The sequence below is a fragment of the Phoxinus phoxinus genome, assembly GCF_949152265.1.
Source record: "Phoxinus phoxinus genome assembly, chromosome: 9".
Lineage (NCBI taxonomy): Eukaryota > Metazoa > Chordata > Actinopteri > Cypriniformes > Leuciscidae > Phoxinus > Phoxinus phoxinus.
In genome coordinates, this window is record NC_136884.1 from 28,834,491 (window position 1) to 28,856,545 (window position 22,055).

A 22,055-nucleotide genomic window follows, 5' to 3' on the forward strand; every position below is an offset into this window, starting at 1 on the left:
CTACATTATAACATATCCTGTCATAAAAGAGTGCAGTGTACTGTAGTCTGAGGACTATCTGTTCTTGTCTTAAAGTTAGATCTTGTGGTTTTCGTTAACAAAGGCAGCAGAATATTTACATTTAACAATGCCATCAAAGCTGGTAAAGGTGGAAGAAATTAAATGTAATCTTAATATCATGTATTCCTTATCAGCCTTGTCAGCAAAGGAAGACATGATGGGAGCTTCCTGCAAATCCAAATTGGATGATGCTGTATCCCAGTCTTCCAGTACGGAAGATGACCTTCACACCAGTACTGAAGATGACCTTCACACAGAAAGGGGAAAAAGGCAAAGAGAAGAGGAAAAGCACAGAGGAAAAAAAACATTGCAAAGTTGACTCATCGTCCTCCTGTGTATCATCATCATCATCATCCTCATCTCAATCCTCTTCATTCCCTGCTCCCCGTAAGTCCAACAAAAACAAGGATAAAAACGAGAAAAGGAATGCAAACAAAAAGAAGAAATTCACAAGCGGTTTGTATTTGAAATGTTCTTATAGTAATCGTTGTGTACAGTGGGGGTGTAATGGTGCAGATTACTCACGGTTCTGGTTTTTATTACGGTTTTAGGGTCACGGTTTCGGTACAGTTCGGTATGTGCTGTGTTCAGTAAAACATAGGAGAATTTAGGCCTTTTATTCGTTTCAAAAACTAAATCAAATTAGTTATTAAACTAAATTAATGGTCTGACTATTTAAGTGACTATATTCTGATTATAAACTAAGTATTACACTATTGATGCTGCTAAAGCTACCTCAGAACATTGAAGATACCAACACACCAACAAGTGACATTTCACCGCAAGTTTTCCGGCTGGATTATATTATGCGGAAGTTGTTACGAACTTTCCGTGCATATGGTCAGTTGTCAAATAAAAACAAAGAAAATAAGAACAAATAATTGTGGCGAGCAGGACGAGGTCGATGGATGTGAGAGAGCGGCGCAAGATACCGATGGCGTGATTAATGATGAACGACACCTGCGCGACGCACCGGTCTCGTATCTATCACGGAGGAGCGGAGGCATCAAGGAGGAGCGACGACAGTGAAGATCGAGAGAGGAACAGGCCTGATTTTATGTTGTGTTTATTTCTGTTTTATGTGGCCAGCAGTCGTCCGCAAGGGGCTGCTTTCATTTTTTATTTGTTTATTTTATGATTAAAGTTGTTGAATGTTCGCTGGTTCCCGCCCCCTTCTTCCCATAACAACATACCTTGCTACAATAATCAAACTACAAACAAGAGCACAAATGAATACAATAGAGCAAAGATACACATAAGCAATGCTTTTCCGCTTGATCAGGTGTTTAACTGTAGTTTTCAGGTACAGAAATGTAATAAAGTAATCAAATATAAAAAACAACACTGCATATAAACTTCATTCTATAAATTAAATAAAGATTAAACATTATTGAAGTAACAAAAGTGATTCAGTCAAGGGAGTGAGTGATTTCTTTATCTTTTTGTTGTTAGATTAGCAACACAGAAAGCAGGAATTAGGCAGTTGTCATTTTAAAACATAATTCACAGATCCAGTACTGATACTGTACACATGCGTTCGAGTCTTTCTCACTGAAGACATAACCTTCTGTTTGCTAGGATACTCGCTAAGACGTGCATGTTGATCATTTTTGTGTGAATTTGTCATTCGGGTGTGTTGTGGCAAAACAATATTTAACAAACGCAGCATTCCCAGGCAAAAGAGACGTCAATATTCAAATTGTATTTAAAAGAAAATATACATTTATTCTGCAGAATAGTTCCCAGTCTAGCCACACAGGCCAGCTGCAGGGTGAGGTGAAACCCCCACCCTAACAGCCCAGTTTGCAGGCAGAGTGAGACCAAGATAGTTGTTCTTTTTGGAGTTTTATAATGTTCTCATCAAAGGTATTCTTGCACCCACCCCAGAGGGCAGGAACAAAGGAACCCCCTCCCTAGCCTGGGGTCTTTCTCAGTGTCACACCCACACAGCTGTATCAACGTTACAACAGGAGAATTCCAAATACAGAACACGTGGCATTCATATATTATCATTGAGAAAACAAAATAAGAAATAAAAGATTAAAAACTGCTACTACAGGTGCAAGACTTGAGAGAGAATGTGAATCGCACACGATCTCTTTCTCGTCTTACGATTGAATGTTTAAATTGGCAAGGTTGGAATTATTTTAAACACAGATAGCAACCTGTGCTGACCATACACGTCACAACAATATAGTGATATTTAATTTAAACTTTCTATTATGTTGAGAAAGCCAACATATTGTTCTACAATATAAAGTGCTCCTATTAAGCTTGTTTTAATATTTCAGTAATTCCAGTCTCACTTCCTGCTCGACCCTACGTAGGTTTGTAACAAATTTGTATATTGGCTGCCCGTGAGCAGTGACTACTTTAACCTGCCCTCAAACTGCAGCTACAGTATTGGACAAACTTAAAGGGCACCTATTATGACATTTAAAATGTTCCTAATGTTGTTTTGGGAGTCCCCAACAACAGTTTTACGTGCATGCAATGTCAAAAAACACTTTTGTTTTCGTATAATATGCATTTATTTTTACCTGATTTGCTCACCGACTCCCAAATGATTCGTTCAACGACTCTTTTTTCCAAACCCCTCCTTTGCGCGACGCTAATCTGCGTTGATTGGTCAGATGACCCAGCAGTGTTTACAGAGATAATACTTATTGTTTAACAATGATGCTTTTATCAATTAAATTGTGTTATAATAATGATTATAGTCCACTGCTTTGTAGTTTGTAATAAAAAAACTAAAAATAAGTTAAAGAATTTAACGTTATGTTAGCGAGCATAGCCCAGAGTTCGTATTGTAAAAGCACAATCAGTCTTTGTTTGCGTTAGCCCGATGCATAAACATAACGTTTAAAAAAAAAAAAAAAATGCAGTTACGTTACTACGAGGTATTACTCTTATTATTCTTACTATTATTCTTTAAGACAACGACAAACACTTCACATATCTCAATACAATTGCCATTGAAGACCTAGAAGCTAAACGGTGCTTACACAACAAACAAAATAATTATTAAGCATGCTACATAAAACATAAAAGCAACAATTATTAATAACACAGGTTGTGATACGGAGGAGGAAGCTGATGCAAATACACTTGGAACTGAACCTTCCTTCAATATCAGCCGGCTCGCGAATCCAAGTTTGATTGCATTTAAGTTGGTAAAGCAATCGTCTTCAAAATGGCGCAAACAAAGCACAAGGCTCGGACTATACTTCTGTGTTATAGTTATATATATGAATTGTAGCCACTTAGTCTTCAAATGCTCCTCCTTGGGCAGATGAAAAAAGTTGGCTTTTGGGTCGCACTTCAGAACACAGCGTCTCGTCTGTTTTCCAGTTTTCCCTGCTGGCCTTGGAGCGCAATAAATGGGCGTATCGTATTCAAATAACTTGACAAGTTGACGTCATCTAGTCAGAGAAAAAGCTTCGGTCTTCTAACGATTCATAAAAATGACTCCGAGTCGACTCTTACTTTTGAAAGACAATAACTTTATATACGGTGCACTTTCATATTTCAAATTTTGCAGGATGTTTTTGTTCACTTAGATCTATGTTACACACTACATGAAAGGTAAATTTCAAAATTCCATAATAGGTGCCCTTTAAAATAAACGTAACACTTAGTAACATGCTCAAGTCATGCTTGCGAAAGTGGTTGATCAGACACTTCTTTCAAAAGACTTAAATTGAAACGGTTAAACTGATGCCATCGCTACTGTGTAATGTATTGTAATGTAATTTCTGATATGCGCTGTCGATCACAACAGACTGGGCCATCTGACCAATGAGAGCATAGTAGGCTCTCAGTGGGTACTCCACCTCAGACTATTATCACTCCAGCAAAGATTACATTACCCATAACCCACTGCCCAGGCTACCAGCCATGATTGTATTCAGCGATTACTCGTTAGTTTCTGCCTATATATACCTGGTTAATTCAGTCACTCTTTGCTAGGTCTTGTTAGTCTGTAAGTACTGCTTTTCTGAGCCTTGTTCCCCGGATCTTTGTTATTTCTGTTCCCTGGATATACTTGGTTTTGTCTTGATGTTGTCTTTGTTTGGACTGATCATCTGTGTTTCGACCTTTGGCTGGCCTTTGTGTATGTCTGTGGATTAACCCATTAAACTGCGTTTGGATCCTCAACCCTTGAGTCTCGGAGTAGTTATGTTACAATGTTTAAAGGGCACCTATTATGGAATTTTGAAATTTACCTTTCATGTAGTGAGTAACATAGATCTAAGTGAACAAAAACATCCTGCAAAGTTTGAAATATGAAAGTGCACCGTATATAAAGTTATTGTCTTTCAAAAGTAAGAGTCGACTCGGAGTCATTTTTATGAATCGTTAGAAGACCGAAGCTTTTTCTCTGACTAGATGACGTCAACTTGTCAAGTTATTTGAATACGATACGCCCACTTATTGCGCTCCAAGGCCAGCAGGGAAAATATCATGGCGACGAGACGCTGTGTTCTGAAGTGCGACTCAAAAGCCAACTTTTTTCATCTGCCCAAGGAGGAGCATTTGAAGACTAAGTGGCTACAATTCATATATACAACTATACCACAGAAGTATAGTCCGAGCCTTGTGCTTTGTTCGCGCCATTTTGAAGACGATTGCTTTACCAACTTAAATGCAATCAAACTTGGATTCGCGAGCCGAATGATATTGAAGGACGGTTCAGTTCCAAGTGTATTTGCATCGGCTTCCTCCTCCGTATCACAACCTGTAAGTGTTATTAATAATTTTTGCTTTTATATTTTATGTAGCATGCTTAATAATTATTTTGTTTGTTGTGTAAGCACCGTTTAGCTTCTAGGTCTTCAATGGCAATTGTATTGAGATATGTGAAGTGTTTGTCGTTGTTTTCGGAGTTGTCTAAAGAATAGAATAATACCTCGTAGTAACGTAACTGCATTTTTTGTGTGTGTAAAAACGTTATGTTTATGCATCGGGCTAATGCAAACAAAGACTGATTGTGCTTTTACAATATGAACTCTGGGCTATGCTCGCTAACATAACGTTAAATTCTTTATCTTATTTTTTAGTTTTTTACTACAAACTATAAAGCAGTGGACTATAATCATTATTATAACACAATTTAATTGATAAAAGCATCATTGTACTCCGTGTTAAAAATAAGTATTATCTCTGTAAACACTGCTGGGTCATCTGACCAATCAACGCAGATTAGCGTCGCGCAAAGGAGGGGTTTGGAAAAACGAGTCGTTGAACGAATCATTTGGGAGTCGGTGAGCAAATCAGGTAAAAATAAATGCATATTATACGAAAACAAAAGTGTTTTTTGTCATTGCATGCATGTAAAACTGTTGTTGGGGACTCCCACAACAACATTAGGAACATTTTAAATGTCATAATAGGTGCCCTTTAAGTTGAGATTTACAATAAATATTTCAACTGCTACTTTGTGAAGGGAATATTGCTGTTAAAAAGCACCTTATTTGATTAAAGTGTTTGCAAACCAAATGTTATAGCACTTTTGTTTATATAGCAGTACTTTTAAAATAAATGTGCGGAATACAGTACTTTTGAATTCATTATTGAATTTTGCGAATTAAAAAAATGTAATCGTTGCCCAGCACGAGAGAAAGAGCTTTTTGTTATTTCTTTCTCACAATTTTGGGAATGCTGGATCACAAAAGACTGCCAATAAACACCATTGCACTTTTTGACACCAGTGACTGTTCTTACCATCACGCCTCGTCACTGATTTACAGACACGCCTGTTTTGCACACGAGACTCAAACACAGAACTAGGAAACAGGAAATCACATGAGTTCAGGGAAAGTGAAACTGAAGTGTAGTTGAGCTGTTGTGTGTTTGTGTCTCTGTCTTCATGCAGTAAAATGGCAGAAGCCAGAATATCTCAGGATGAGTTCATGTGTTCAGTGTGTCTGGATCTCCTGAAGGATCCAGTGACTATCCTCTGTGGACACAGTTACTGTAAGATCTGTATTACAGACTGCTGGGATCAGGAGGATGAGAAGAGAGTCTACAGCTGCCCTCAGTGCAGACAGACCTTCAGGCCAAGACCTGCTTTAGCTAAAAACACACTTCTGGCTGAAATGGTGGAGAAACTGAAGAAGACTAAACTTGCTGCTGACTGTTACGCTGGAGCTGGAGATGTGCAGTGTGACGTCTGTACTGAAAGAAAACACAAAGCCGTCAAGTCCTGTCTGGTGTGTCTGAACTCTTACTGCCAGAGTCACCTTGAACAACACGAGAGTTTGTTTAAAGGGAAGAGACACAATCTGACTGATGCCACTGGACGACTGCAGGAGATGATCTGCCAGAAACACGACAAGATCCTTGAGGTTTTCTGCCGCACTGATCAGAAGTGTATATGTTTGCTGTGTGTGATGGATGCACATAAAAACCACGACACTGTATCGGCGGCAGCACAGAGGACAGAGAATCAGGTATGAACTTACAGAAGTCCCATTATTATCATTTACAGGCTCTTAGTTTTGTTAATGGGGTCTACTAGAATACATTTACATAATTTAATGTCTATTTTCACCCTCTGTCTGAACTCTGGTTTAGGGTACGTTTACATGACAACAATATGCTTAAAGTCCCCCTGTAGTCAATCATTTTATCCCTTAAAGGCACACTATGCAAGAATTGTACCTTAAAGGGATAGTTCACTTTAAAATTAAAATTCTGTCATCATTTACTCACCCTCAAGTTGTTTCAAACCTGTATTAATTTATTTCTTCTGCTGAACATAAATAAAGATATTTTGAAGAATGTCGGTAACCAAACAGTAGACTGTACCCATTGACTTCCATAGTATTTTTTTTTCCTATATTGTGGTAGTATTACCGTCACTGTCATTGGTTTGTCCTTTAGCTCCAGCTGAAGGAGACGCAGAGGTCGTTCCAGCAGAGGATCCAGCAGAGAGAGAAAGATCTTCAGCAGCTGAGAGAGGCTGTGGCGTCTCATAAGGTGAGTCTGGAGAAGAAGAGAAGTTTGACACGTCTCAGTCAGGACTCACTGAAGACACTGTGTGATTGTGATGTGTGTGTAACAGCGCTCGGCACACACAGCAGTGGAGGACAGTGAGAGGATCTTCACTGAGCTCATCCGCTCCATTGAGAGAAGCCGCTCTGAGGCGACACAGCGGATCAGAGATCAGGAAAAGACTGCAGTGAGTCGAGCTGAAGGACGACTGGAGCGACTGGAGCAGGAGATCAATGATCTGAGGAGGAGAGACGCTGAGCTGGAGCAGCTTTCACACACACAGGATCACATCCAGTTCCTGCAGGTAACACAGATCTAGAAGAACAGGGTCATAGTGGACTTGAGCAAGAGACTCAGAGAAACATTTCATGACCGCAGAATGAGCCGTCGACTGAAGTGTTGATCTGTGTGTTCGGTTATTATATCATCATCAGTCAGACTCTCATCTGATCTTCTTCTGTTGAACGAGACGCACTTACAAATGCAGTACAGCTCTGGAAATCTCTGAGGAAACTTTTCTGATTGATATATTGAGCTTCCAGACAACAACAGTTCAAAACACTTCACTAATATTTAAACTCTTATTTATAACTATATAGCCGCTCAGATCTGGCAGTAGTGCAGGTTATGGATGAAGTGTGGAGGTGATGAGCTCTGATTTCTGTTTTCTGTAGAGTTTCCAGTCTCTCTCAGCTCCTCCTGAATCTACAGACGTAAATGACAATCCCTTCAGTTCTCTCTCCTCTTTTGATGGTGTGAGAGAATCTGTCCGTCAGCTGAGAGACAAACTGGAGGATTTCTGCAAAGAGGAGCTGAAGAAGATCTCAGACAGAGGTAATGTCACAAGATAAATGAAGGATCCAAAGCAGGGATGACAGGAATAACAGTCTTTAATGAGATAACGAATAAACAAAGGCAGTCCGTCGAGAAAGCTCACAACACTGGAAAATGTTAACGTAGATCCGACGTCAGTCTTGATGGGTAACAGAAAAGGACTCCCTCGAAGCGGACCTCGAGCTCAGGAGTAGACAACTCAGACAGAGAGCTGCAGTGGTTCACAAACAGCAGCAACAGCAACAGAAAACACAGCAAATACGTAGATGCTAGACTGTTCCAGAAAAACAAGACAAGAACTTGGTAAGTACCTCTTAATACAGACAAGACGTAGGCAGACGAAACGTGTGACATGTAACAATAATCCGACAAAGAATCTACCAGAACAAACACCAGATAAAGAGTGAACAATTAGAGCAAAGTGGAAACAGGTGTCAACGCGAATCAGCACGAGCGCTGATTGCAATGACCAACAGGTGGATGAAGAGAGAGAGAGAGAGAGAGAGAGAGAGAGAGAGAGAGAGAGAGAGAGAGAGAGTGTGTGTAATAAAATAATGAGCAAATGAGGTGCGAGTGTGTGAGGGAGAGAGAAAGAGGAAAGAAACCTGACTCGAGGAGGGGCCTGACGGGACCGGTAAAAGTCATCAATCAACGAGCGGTCCAGGACGTCCCGGGCTGGAATCCACCGCCTCTCCTCAGGGCCGTACCCCTCCCAGTCCACCAAAAACTGGTGACCACGCCCCGAGGACGCACGTCGAGAAGCTTGCGGACTCTGTAAATAGAGGCCCCCTCGTCAATAGGGGGAGGGGGAAGGGAGGGCCGAGCGGGCGCGCGAATAACGGGCTTAATGCAGGACACATGAAAGACCGGGTGAACACGACGCAACTGACCGGTCAGTCTGAGCCTTACAGCGACTGGACTGATGACCTTCACAATAGAAAAGGGCGCGATGAAACGAGGCATGAGCTTACGAGACGTCTCTTGAATCGGTAAATTGCGGGTGGATAACCACACCTTCTGACCGCAAACATATCTGGGAGGTCTACACGTTTACACCTCTGAATGAAATCTTCGACGGACGGAACTGAGGCCAGAGACTCTTGCGCGGAAAAAACAGGCGGCTGGTAACCAAGGCAACCCTCAAACGGAGATAACCCAGTAGCGGACGACGGGAGAGAATTATGAGCATATTCGACCCAGGGTAACTGATCGCACCACGACGCGGGATTCCGAGAGGTGAGACTACGCAACATGCGACCAAGAATCTGATTGGTCCTTTCGGCTTGCCCATTGGTCTGTGGATGGAATCCAGACGACAGACTGGGGGAAGCCCCTATCTGACGACAGAATTCCCTCCAGAACTGAGAGGTGAATTGAGGACCTCTGTCAGACACAATGTCCGAAGGAAGGCCGTGGATCTTGAACACGTGATCTACCATAACCTGAGCGGTCTCCTGAGCCGACGGTAATTTAGGGAGCGGAATAAAATGCGCAGCCTTAGAAAAACGGTCCACGACGGTGAGAATGACCGTATTACCAGCCGAAGAGGGAAGCCCGGTAACGAAATCTAATGCGATATGAGACCAGGGACGCGACGGAATTGGAAGAGGTCCGAGAAGACCCGCCGGAGGATTATTACTAGACTTGGTCTGAGCGCAAATAGAACAAGCAGCAACAAACCGACGAATATCGCGCTCACGAGTGGGCCACCAAAATCTCTGACGGATGGCCGCTAGCGTTCCTCTTACCCCGGGGTGGGCGACTAGTTTAGAAGAATGCCCCCAGCGAAGAACCGCCGAACGAGCAATTTCAGGTACATACAAAGATCCCTCAGGGGCGCGGGGTGGACTCGTGATGTGAGAAAGTGCGCGTTTGACCGCATGTTCTACTCCCCAGACGGCTGTCCCGACCACACAGCGCTGAGGTAAAATCTTCTCATCAGTCGAGGCACCCTCTGACGAGTCGAACTGCCGAGAGAGAGCGTCCGGCTTGAGGTTCTTAGAACCAGGTCTAAACGAAATAGAAAAATCAAAGCGATCGAAAAATAAAGCCCAGCGGGCCTGACGAGAGTTTAGACGTTTTGCTGAACGAATGTATTCCAGATTGCGATGATCCGTCCAGACAATGAATGGTACACTGGCTCCCTCAAGCCAGTGTCGCCACTCACCAAGCGCCAGACGGATCGCCAAGAGCTCTCGGTTACCAACATCGTAGTTGCGTTCCGCGGGCGAAAGACGGTGGGAGTAAAACGCGCACGGATGAACCTTGTCATCCTGGGATGAGCGTTGCGACAAGACAGCCCCTACCCCAATGTCGGAGGCATCGACCTCAATGATAAACTGACGTTCAGGATCAGGAGTGATGAGGATGGGCGCGGAGGTAAAGAGCCGCTTAAGACGATCAAACGCAAATTGAGCAGCCTGTGACCAAGCAAATCTGGTCTTGGACGAGGTGAGAGCGGTAAGGGGGGCGGCAACCTGGCTAAAGTTTTGAATAAAGCGGCGGTAGAAATTCGCAAACCCAAGAAATCGTTGGAGCGCGATTCGAGAATCGGGAACAGCCCAATCGAGAACTGCCCGAACCTTGTCAGGGTCCATACTAATCCCCTCCGCTGAAACAACCGAGCCGAGAAAGGTAACCGATTGCGCATGAAAGACGCACTTCTCAGCCTTAACGAATAGGCGATTCTCTAATAAGCGCTGCAGGACACGGCGAACGTGTTGAACATGTACCTGGAGGGACGGAGAGAAAATCAAGATGTCATCCAAGTAAACGAACACGAAAACGTTTAGCATGTCTCTTAAGACATCGTTAACTAAAGCCTGGAATACCGCGGGAGCGTTGACCAAACCGAAAGGTAAAACCCGATATTCAAAGTGACCGACCGGAGTGTTGAACGCGGTCTTCCACTCGTCTCCCTCCTTGATACGCACTAAATGGTAGGCGTTGCGCAAGTCTAACTTTGTAAATATCTTTGCGCCCTGTATGATCTCGAAAGCAGACGACATAAGAGGCAAGGGGTAACGGTTCTTGACTGTTATGTCGTTCAGCCCTCGATAGTCGATACAAGGACGCAAAGACCCATCCTTCTTTACAAAGAAAAAACCGGCACCGGCGGGAGACGAAGAAGAAACAATAATGCCCGCGTCGAGAGACTCTGTGAGATACTTCTCCAGAGCCTCTCGTTCGGGTGCCGAAAGAGAGTACAGTCTACCGCGAGGGGGCGTGGTGTCAGGAAGGAGTTCAATAGAGCAGTCGTACGGACGGTGAGGCGGTAAAGAAATCGCCCGGGAACGACTGAAAACCGCCCGCAGATCATGGTACTCAACCGGAACACCAGACAAATCATCAGGCTCCTCCTGAAACACAGAAACAGAAGACACGGGGGAGACAGCAGAAACCAGACAATTTATATGACAAGATAAATTCCATGAGTGAATGGACCCCTTAACCCAATCAATCTGAGGATTATGTTGAATAAGCCAGGGATGTCCTAAAACAATGGGGGTATAGGGAGACTGAAAAACATAAAAAGAAACCGTCTCTTGGTGATTGCCAGAAACCGTAAGACTAACCGGACTGGTGACACGACAAACTGAAGTGAGTTCTCTGCCATCCAAAGCAAAGACAGAGGCAACATCAGTCAGATCAACTAATGGAATCTTGTGTTCACAAGCCCACCTCTCATCGATAAAATTGCCCTCAGCACCCGAGTCGATGAGAGCAAGACCAGTAGCCGAGGAACCAGCCCAACGGAGAATAGCAGAGATCGTGGTTCGAGAACGAGGAGATGACAGAAGCGCTCACCAGTACTCCTCCGTCTACTGGCGAGCTTTGGCTTTTAAACTGCAGGAGGAAGCAAAGTGACCAGCCGTACCACAGTAAAGGCAAAGACGGTTAATTATTCGCCGCTGTCGTTCCTCTGGAGAGATGCGCACGCTCCCCAGCTGCATGGGCTCAGCATCAGACTGGACTTTAGCGGAAGAGACAGCAGAAAAGGAGTCGCATGACGTGGGATAGGAAGTGCGAACTCGTCGCCTCTGCTCGAAACACTTGTCCAAGCGGATAGCCAGATCGATGAGCTGATCGAGCTGAGTCGGCGATCCCCGTGCGTAAATCTCCTCCTTAATGTCTACATTCAATCCCTCCAAAAAGCGAGCGATTAGAGCAGGCTCATTCCACTCACTTGTAGTAGCTAGTGTCCGAAACTCTATAGCGAAGTCAGCCACAGATCTTCTGTCTTGACGTAGCACAGTAAGAAGACGTGAAGCCTCACTGCCGAAAACAGATCTATCAAAGACCTTACTCATCTCATCCTTAAAAGAACTGAACTTGTCGCAACATGCAGATTGTGCCTCCCAAACCGACGTTCCCCACTCGCGTGCTCGTCCCGTAAGGAGAGAGAGAACATAAGCAATGCGAGCCCGATCCTCCGCATACGTCTGGGGCTGAAGGGAAAAGACAACCTCACATTGAATGAGAAAAGCTCTGCACTCCGTAGGCTCACCGGCATAACAGGGTGGATTGTTGACCCGTGGTTCTGCGGGCTGCTGACGATTGTGAGACATGGCAGACTCCTGGTGAAGGTGAAGTAATCGGGCAGACAGGTCAGAAACTTGAGCAGAAAGACTCGTAACAGCCTGATGAGCGACGGCCAGCTCCTCCTCATGTTTGCCAAGCATTGCTCCCTGGATCTCGACCGCTGACCGGACGGACATCTCATCTGCTGGATCCATTCTGGTCGGATTATTCTGTCACAAGATAAATGAAGGATCCAAAGCAGGGATGACAGGAATAACAGTCTTTAATGAGATAACGAATAAACAAAGGCAGTCCGTCGAGAAAGCTCACAACACTGGAAAATGTTAACGTAGATCCGACGTCAGTCTTGATGGGTAACAGAAAAGGACTCCCTCGAAGCGGACCTCGAGCTCAGGAGTAGACAACTCAGACAGAGAGCTGCAGTGGTTCACAAACAGCAGCAACAGCAACAGAAAACACAGCAAATACGTAGATGCTAGACTGTTCCAGAAAAACAAGACAAGAACTTGGTAAGTACCTCTTAATACAGACAAGACGTAGGCAGACGAAACGTGTGACATGTAACAATAATCCGACAAAGAATCTACCAGAACAAACACCAGATAAAGAGTGAACAATTAGAGCAAAGTGGAAACAGGTGTCAACGCGAATCAGCGCGAGCGCTGATTGCAATGACCAACAGGTGGATGAAGAGAGAGCGAGAGAGAGAGAGAGAGAGAGAGAGAGAGAGAGAGAGTGTGTGTAATACAATAATGAGCAAATGAGGTGCGAGTGTGTGAGGGAGAGAGAAAGAGGAAAGAAACCTGACTCATGACAGGTAAAGTCCTGGAGATTCATCTGTTCTCAGAAATCATCCCCATCATCTCATATCATGTAGAAGTGGTTCCCAACCCGGGGTCGCTAAAGATTTACGAGGGGTCGCCAAGCTCACTCTAGGTTGGAGGATTTTTAATGAATTTTTAAAAAAACACAATCAATTATTTAATTTAGAATATTTAAATAATAGTTTATAAATTAAAAGTGTAGCAATTTCCTTAACATCGCAAATTTTCTATCGCCAGGGTGGGAATAGACAGACGCAGCTTTAAAAAAAAAAAAATAATAAAAAAACACGGCAGCGGCGGCAAAATCAAATATGGCAAAGCGCTAAAAAGAAAACAAGGATTTATTTGGACAGTTATCTCGAAGCATTGAAGCAATGGACAGGGTGAGAATTGAGTGTGTAATCTGTGTTATATTAAGATCTGTGGTGAGAGACTAGCGAATGAAAGCATGAAGCCCTGCAAATTGAGGAGGCCTCAGAGCAGCAAACACCCACTGACGGCTGGTAAACCCAGAGAACTCTTCCTGAGGAAAACATAACTTGTTATATCCAACAGGCCCCAGAACATCAGAGATGCTTTCACTAGAGATGGAAATGAGGAGAATATCGGAGAAACTCCAAATGTGGCTTCCAAACTTAAACCTCTTTCCAATAATACAGTAAAAGACAGAATCGACAAGATGGCAAATGATGTTGAGAACACTCTGGTTGAAAAGTTAAAGTTAGTTTGTTTTATTGAACTAAAAGAAAAATTAAAGGAGTTCCTGAGACTGAACATCCAGAAACTGCTTGACGAAATGACAGACACATTTCTTATTAGAGCTTCATATCTGGCTGATATTTTCAGATTCATTTTCAACTGATGACTTTCTGTCTGTCACAAAAACCATGCCGGATATATTTGATTTGATTATATTATTGTTCTTCTTAAATTAATGAATGTTTGGGGTAAAAATACATACAATAAAACATGAATTATCTGATTATTTCCATACATTTAAAATAAAAGCAGAGCTGCTGTTGCAAAGACAAATCTGCCCCTGTGAACCGTTGCATGTTGTAGTTACACATTTTTAAGGTATAAAATGGATACATTTGTTTAAGCCTTAAACAGGCAAGAGTAGAAAATGATAAGCAACAAATAATTTCATGTCATTTTTTATATCATCTGGACTTATGTAAATCATATCCAAAAGAATTTTTGAAAAATGTTATGTATTTTGGATTGGATTTGAGTTGTGACTCTCGATCACATTGCCTGTTTAGGGTATAAAAAAAGGACCAAATCTATAACTGTAACTGCCATTGCATGTTTAAAACTATTATATCCTATACTTCAGCTCATATAATGTTGACATATTATATATCATCGGAAAGCTTACAAACTCAAGATTCAGCCAGTGAAAACCGGTTTGAAATCGGACCTTGCGTTACCATAAAAATGGTACTTAAAATTATTTTAACGAGTTCCTTACCTAGTGGGTGGTGTCAGATTTCTTATTACAAAATTTATTTTAACTACTTTATAATAAAACACTTTTCTAATCTTGACAAAACACATATCGTCGGAAAGGTCTGAGACAGTATCGAGACTAAAAATAAATACATTTGTTACAAAAAACACCCAGTGGCTATTTTTGGTACAGCTCCTAAAGCATTCTTGAATTACAACCATTTAAATTTGGATAGTGCAATATTACATATATTCTCAGAAAAGGGGGATGACAGGTTTGTAATATTGTTGTTGTTTTTGATTTGCAGCAAAAAAATTGTTCATTGGTCCATTTTTCTTGCATTTTTCACCTGTATAATTTGTAAAAAAAAATATATATATATATACCTCAGAACACAAAGATAGTCAAAAGTAGGGTCAATCCCTTTTTATACCCAAACGTGGCAATGTGACTCAGGTGTAACATATATTTCAAAACGTGCTAAATAACAACATGAACAACATTTTTATACATTTTCTTTTACAACACCTTAAGACAATGTTCATAATTAATGTTAGCAGTGTTAGTATTATTTTTTCAAAAGAAAATAAGTTAAATATATATTTACTTATCTCAAAATCTGAATGTCCTGCACCACTGGCAGCCATGTTGGATTTAGGTCAGGCTGACCATAGACATGTATAGAAAGGCTAGATGGCTTACCGGCGCTGAGAGCCAATGGGACCCGACGACGTCACACGGCGGCCATCTTAGGACAGGACCGCTCGTCCAGTTATAACATTAAAGTCTATTGTGCATGTAGTGCTGAAATAACTATATTTTGCTCAATTGTCAACCGATTTTCAAACGGCTTGGTGTGTCATAAACGTCAGGGATGCCATGAAACACACAGCTACGCTGCAATGTTAAGCGTTTCTCAAAACGTGAAGCTACAATTTAAACATCGGCATCAGCACAAATCATAGCCACGTTAATAAGGTTTGTAATAAACCAAACCGTTTGTAAATCCGTCAAGAATTCAGCAAGTTACCAGCATTTTAGTTGGCGTATGTCACTCACCTTCCGTCAACAGCAGCAGGGAGCAGCAGCGCAGTCTCCTGACCTAAGATGGCCGCCAAGTGACGACACAGCTGACTCCGCCTTGAGCCATCTAGCCTTTCTATACATGTCTATGAGGCTGACTAATTAATCACAACATTTTTAAACAAATCATGTGACCAGCATACTCAAGACAGACCAGGCTGTGATCAATGATAAAAGGATGTGATGAAAAAGTCATTCTTACGCCCCAAAAAACTGTTACACTCAGATCACATTGCCAGTTTTAGGGTTAATAACATGAGGTTATTTCTCTGATTAATTGATAGTTTACATTGACAGATTATAATTTGCTGCTGTTATTTGTTCATCAGTTTCAGAAAAAAGTGAAACCTGTTGTTGGAAAGAAAAATATATATTCTTATGAGTAATTGCATGTTGCTAATTGTCTTCATTTGTTGTTGCAACTACTAAAAGCTTAATTGAATGAGTTACTAAATGAAATGTGTCTGCTAGTGTGTTTGATGAGGATGATGATGGGGGGGTCGTTAAAGATTTTGAATGTTAAAATGTTAGAAATGTCTTAGGATCGTTTTCTCTCGACATGATAATCACACTCTTCATGTCTGTTGATTTCCACAGTCACTTTCACCAACATTGTTCCCAGAACCAGGAACGACTTCCTACAATGTAAGTCACTGAGAAAACAAGCAGAGAAACTCACTGAGTGTCTTCATGTTCTTCCTGTAGAAGGAGAAAGAAAACATGACTGAAGAGTTTTAGAGTTGATCATGTGATGATTTGCACAGGATATCTGGTAAACTGCACTGAGACACTGCAGATATATTGATATATTATAGTTATATTATATATACAGATATATTATAGTTCAGCTATAATAAAAGATCAGGGGCCGTATTCACAAAGCATTTTATCTTAACACTAGGAGTACTCCTAAATCGCACTAAAAGATTTTAGCTAGGAGTGTTCTCTTAAAAGTTATTCACAACGCCTTTCAGACCTACTCTTAGTAAGGAAAAATGACAACTCCTAAACTAAGAGTGAGTCTTCGTTGCTATGGATGACGTCAATTCTCATGCACGAGCTTCCTCGCAATGATCACGGTGATTGGTTGTTAGATGCCCTGTCATCATGCGGAACATAACACAGACGCACCAAATCATGGAATTACGACATCTAAATATGTCTGTGTCCTACACAAAATAATAATAATAATGTCATCGAAATGCATATATAATGACATGTTTGTGCAGGCCCCAGTGAAGTGTAATTCTAAAAAGGCAGAGAGAGAGAGAAAAGTTGTGAATTCAATTCAATTAAATCAAGGTAGCCTAATACCCTAATGAAAACCGCCACTTGCCTAATAATGAAAAACGACACTTGCATTAACACTTGCTTGGTTAATTGACATCCTATTAGCCTAAATAGACTACTTAAAGCAAGGACATATTGCTCCTATTTAAGTAATGTAATAGTTGAATGACGGCGGATTATGAACTCGCCAAAACAGAAAAGAAAGCCCAACTGGACGAAGGATCAGTTACTGCTGCTGGCCCAGTTGGTGCTGGAAAAAATAAAAATAAAATAAAAGGAAAATTCGGCACTGGGATACAACATCGAGAATTGTGAAGTTTGCATCGAACACAATCTGGGTATTGATGGAGTGGGTTTTCTTTCTATTTACAAACATGTCCTCATCCTGACGTGGTGCAATTATTTTAATATGTGTCCCGTCTATAGCAGCGACCACTCCGGGCACACCGGCAATATCCATAAAGCTGGCTTTGTTTCTTTGGAGTTGGCGAATGTCCAAAGGAAAACTTATGAACTGTCGAATAATATGGGGTCTACAGAGTGCATTGATGGTTTGGTGGATGGATCTGCTTACCGATGGCTGGGATATCGCTACATCGTCGGCATTACACAATTGCATTTCCCCCGTTGCCAGGTAGCGAAGTGTTATCAAACATTTCAATTCGGCACTGATTGGGTTGTTGCGTTTAGTTGGCGCTGTTATTGCATCCCTCACAAGATCCACAACAATCAGTATTCCCTCACGGTTAAGGCGGTGTCTTTGTAATAACTCCGTGTCATTGAGTGTCTCCAACACACTGTGTCGCGCGGCGATTTTAAGACCCGTTGTGAATAGGTCTTAGTGGGTTAGGAGTCCTCTCGACTTCTTTTAAGCTGTCCCAGACTTAGGTGCTACTTTTAGGGCTAAAATGCTTCGTGAATTACTCTTAGTGAAAAAAATTAGGAGTCCTAAAGTTAGAAGTGACACGCCCATTATTTTTAGGAGTTGCTCCTAAATTCGCAGAGTTAGGAGCTACTTTTAGCCTTAAAATTCTTCGTGAATACGGCCCCAGATTCATAATTCCTGATTCTGATGTGTTTTCTCTCCATCAGATTCTCATCAGTTCACTCTGGATCTGAACACTGTGTATAAACGTCTCCGACTGTCTGAGAGGAACAGAGTGATTACTGGCACTGGCGAAGAGCAGTCGTATCCTGATCATCCAGACAGATTTGATGATGTGTATCAGGTGTTGTGTAGAGAGAGTGTGTGTGGACGCTGTTACTGGGAGATCGAGTGGAGTGATGGTGTGTTTGGTGTGCATATATCAGTGTCATATAAGAGCATCAGGAGGAAGGGATCGGGTAATGAGTGTTGGTTTGGATGTAATGATCAGTCCTGGAGTTTGTACTGCTCTTCCTCCAGTTACTCATTCAGACACAATAATATAAAGACTGATCTCCCAGTAAAGTCCATCATCAGGAGAATAGGAGTGTATGTGGATCACAGCGCAGGAACTCTGTCCTTCTACAGCGTCTCTGACACAATGAGCCTCATCCACACAGTCCAGACCACATTCACTCAGCCGCTCTATCCTGGGTTTAGGGTTAATATTGGATCATCAGTGAAACTGTGTTGATGAATGAGAACAGACTGTGGAGAGATTCTACCCATAATGCTTTGAGCTGCATGATAAACCAGCAACAGTGAGATGTTATAGAGAAGGGGTTGGCAACTTTGTTGTCATGAAGTGCCATTTTTAAGTTTCTGAGTTAATCACTCTGATTGGATCGCTATCCGTTAAAACTTCCATTCTCACTCGGCAACATAACTTCACATCACTGAGTTCACGTCAAAGAAAGCAAGATATGAGCTTCTTTTTATTTATCATCAACACCCTAGCAACGCCATAGCAACCTCCCAGAACACCCTAGCAACTGCCTAGCAACACCCTAGCAACCACCTAGAATACCCTAGCAACCACTTAGAATCACCTAGCAACCACCCAGAACACCCTAATAACCACCTAGCAATGCTCTGACAACCACCCTGAATACCCTAGCAACCACCCAGAACACCTTAGCAATCCATTAGAAACACCCTAGCAACCACCCATAACACCCTAACAACACCCTAGCAACCACCCATAACACCCTAGCAACTGCCTAGAAACCACCCAGAATACCTTATCAACACCATAGCAACCACCCAGGATATCCTAGCAACCAGCCAGAATACCCTAGCAACTGCCTAGCAACACCATAGCAACCATCCAGATAACCCTAGCAACCACCTGAACAACATGAATAAGCCATATCTCAGCACCAGAACATCGCAGAACATGGTTGTTGGCTCGTATGCAATAATTTACAAGTTTTGCCACTGCAAGCACCACTTCACATTTTCTTCAGGAAATGTACATTCTGGGGACATCAGAGATTTATTTTATATCTTGTGAAAAGGGCATTTTACCACCCCTTTAATAAAACAAGCTGTGTTACTATGAGGAATGATTACCTCAAAATATAGATCTGTATTCAGATACGAGGAACTTTATCTGAATGAAAAACATACACCTCTCTCTCTTTTACTCACGTGCCAGCGATTACCAATCCATATGTTGCTGACTTCTGTTATAGAGTCTCTTATTTTCTCTTCATTACTGTCCCAGTCTCCAGCTGAAGTGCTGCTTGTCCACCAGTGCGCTCTCCATCATAGACTATTGTTACTCTGTCATGGACTACACTACCCATAATCCTCTGCCCTGTTTCATCATCACTCATTGTCTTCAGCTGTTGCTTATTAGCCTTGTTTGTTCTGTCTATAAAGCCTGGTTCACTCTGTCATTCATTGCGAGGTTTTATGTAGTATATGTTACCACTGCACTTCTGGACCCTCAGTTTCCTGGATTTCCCTGTTTTCCAGAGTTATCTGCTTTGTGTTTGTTTTCAGATGGTTTATGTGTGTTTTGACCCTTTGTCTGCTGTATTGACTACGATTCTAGACTATTGTCAAATAAAGCTGTGCTTGGATCTTCACTCTTCGTGTCTCTTTGAAAAAGTACTGCACAATTACATTAATACTACAGCTGAGCTTCTGTCAGTGAAAGGACACGTCAGAATAAATGTGTGTAATGAATCCTCATATAGACAGTAAGATCAGTGTGTGTTTGTGAGTCATGATGAGTGACGGTGTGTATCTGTGCTTTTCTTGCAAGAAATCCAAAAGTCTAACCAAGTTGTTTTCCAAATCAGAGGTTGATATCACAAAAAATGAGGATCCTGTGAAATTTTGTTTTGATGATACTGGGTGACACCCACACTCCATTATAATTTTTTATGCTTATCGTTACAAATGATTACATTTCTCTTACAATATCACTTCTATTGCAAAACACTGGTCACATATTGACCCTTGGGTCTCAGATATTTTTAATAGTAGGCTATATGTTTTGTCAAGATTAGAGAAGGATGTGATCGTAAAATAGTGCAAAATTTGGTCATTTCACGAGTTCACACTCACAAATAAGTCAGATGGAATAAATGGTATGTGTATTTGGCGTGCTGTCCAAGGAGAGGGCTCCGGGCTCGGTATTCGGCCCGAACCCAGAGTACTCCCCCCGTATTCCTGGCTGTAAAAGAGAGCCAAGGGTGAGGAGTCGGGGTGGTGGAGGGATGCTGGAAACTGTCAAGGAATGTTAGGTGAGTTGACAGAATGGATATATATATATATATTCTTCTTGTCATGCTGATTAGGGTAGACGTAATTGGATTGGTTATCTGATCGTGCTCCTCCCGAACTTTGTTTATAAAACATCATTTCACGAGTTCACACTCACAAATAAGTCAGATGGAATAAATGGTATGCGTCTTTGGTGTGCTGTCCGAGGAGAGGGCTCCGGGCTCGGTATTCGGCCCGAACCCAGAGTACTCCCCCAAAAGCTGCAAAATAAATGCAGGACAGCCGCCATGATGTTGATGACCCCCCCCCCCCCCCCCCCCCCCAAAAAAAAAACTTGCAGGGTGCAGAGCTTGAGGTATCGGAAGTGGGAAGGGGTAAGTCGCTGGAAGCCTCCTTGTGACATCGGACGGGAGTTGATTGTCATGACGTCAGATGGGTGGGCCTCTAAGGTGGTAGACTGGGGATGGTCATATGTGGTGTACTTTTAAATATCCAAACTATTTGGACATAGAACTGAGCTCCTGCGGGAGCGGAGTAGATGACACTGCTGCGGCAGTGGACAAGTTTGGACGGAGTAACGGAGCTCCTGCGGGAGCGGAGTAGATGACACTGTTGCGGCAGTGGATGAGTTTGAATGGAGTAACGTAGCTCCTGCGGGAGCGGAGTAGATGACACTGCTGCGGCAGTGGATGAGTTTGGACGGAGTAATGTAGCTCCTGCGGGAGCGGAGTAGATGACACTGCTGCGGCAGTGGATGAGTTTGGACGGAGTAACGTCGCTCCTGCGGGAGCGGAGTAGATGACACTGCTGCAGCAGTGGATGAGTTTGGACAGAGTAACGGAGCTCCTGCGGGAGCGGAGTAAATGACACTGCTGCGGCAGTGGATGAGTTTGGACGGAGTAACAGAGCTCCTGCGGGAGCGGAGTAAATGACACTGCTGCGGCAGTGGATGAGTTTGAACGGAGTAACGTAGCTCCTGCGGGAGCGGAGTAGATGACACTGCTGCGGCAGTGGATGAGTTTGGAGAGAGTAACGGAGGTCCTGCGGGAGCGGAGTAAATGGCGGAGTGGAGCTCCTGCGGGAGTGGTGGTCTGTAAAGTTGGGTGGGAGAGGAGTTGCAAAGTAATTAACTGATGAGGGTTTGTTGGGCTTCTTTGATATGGAAGCGGTTTGAGCGGATGTAAGTCTTGAAAGCTTCCGAAGACCAGCGGCCAAGAGATTGGATCTGCTGCTGGGAGAGGCCTTTTTGAGCAGCTGTGGTTGCTGTGCCTATGCGGAATGAATGGCTTGAAAAGTGTTCTGCTGGGATGCC

General features: G+C 42.6%; 1 protein-coding gene across 1 annotated transcript; it reads left to right on the top strand.

The window, feature by feature from the left end:
- Window positions 1-4,765: 4,765 nt before the first annotated feature.
- LOC307003769 (tripartite motif-containing protein 16-like) lies at window positions 4,766-20,824 on the top strand. The gene is made up of 6 exons (XM_079622559.1): window positions 4,766-6,512; window positions 6,946-7,041; window positions 7,127-7,360; window positions 7,731-7,890; window positions 16,390-16,437; window positions 18,175-20,824. Exons 1-6 carry the CDS (start codon window positions 5,940-5,942, stop codon window positions 18,699-18,701), a joined length of 1,638 nt encoding a protein of 545 aa, XP_079478685.1. The 5' UTR covers window positions 4,766-5,939; the 3' UTR covers window positions 18,702-20,824.
- Window positions 20,825-22,055: the final 1,231 nt, after the last annotated feature.

Coding starts and splice junctions, on each gene's coding strand:
- LOC307003769 (XM_079622559.1), top strand. CDS start 5,940: ATGGCAGAAGCCAGAATATCTCAGGATGAGTTCATGTGTTCAGTGTGT. Junction 6,513..6,945: donor CACAGAGGACAGAGAATCAG/GTATGAACTTAC, acceptor TTTGTCCTTTAG/CTCCAGCTGAAGGAGACGCA. Junction 7,042..7,126: donor AGGCTGTGGCGTCTCATAAG/GTGAGTCTGGAG, acceptor TGTGTGTAACAG/CGCTCGGCACACACAGCAGT.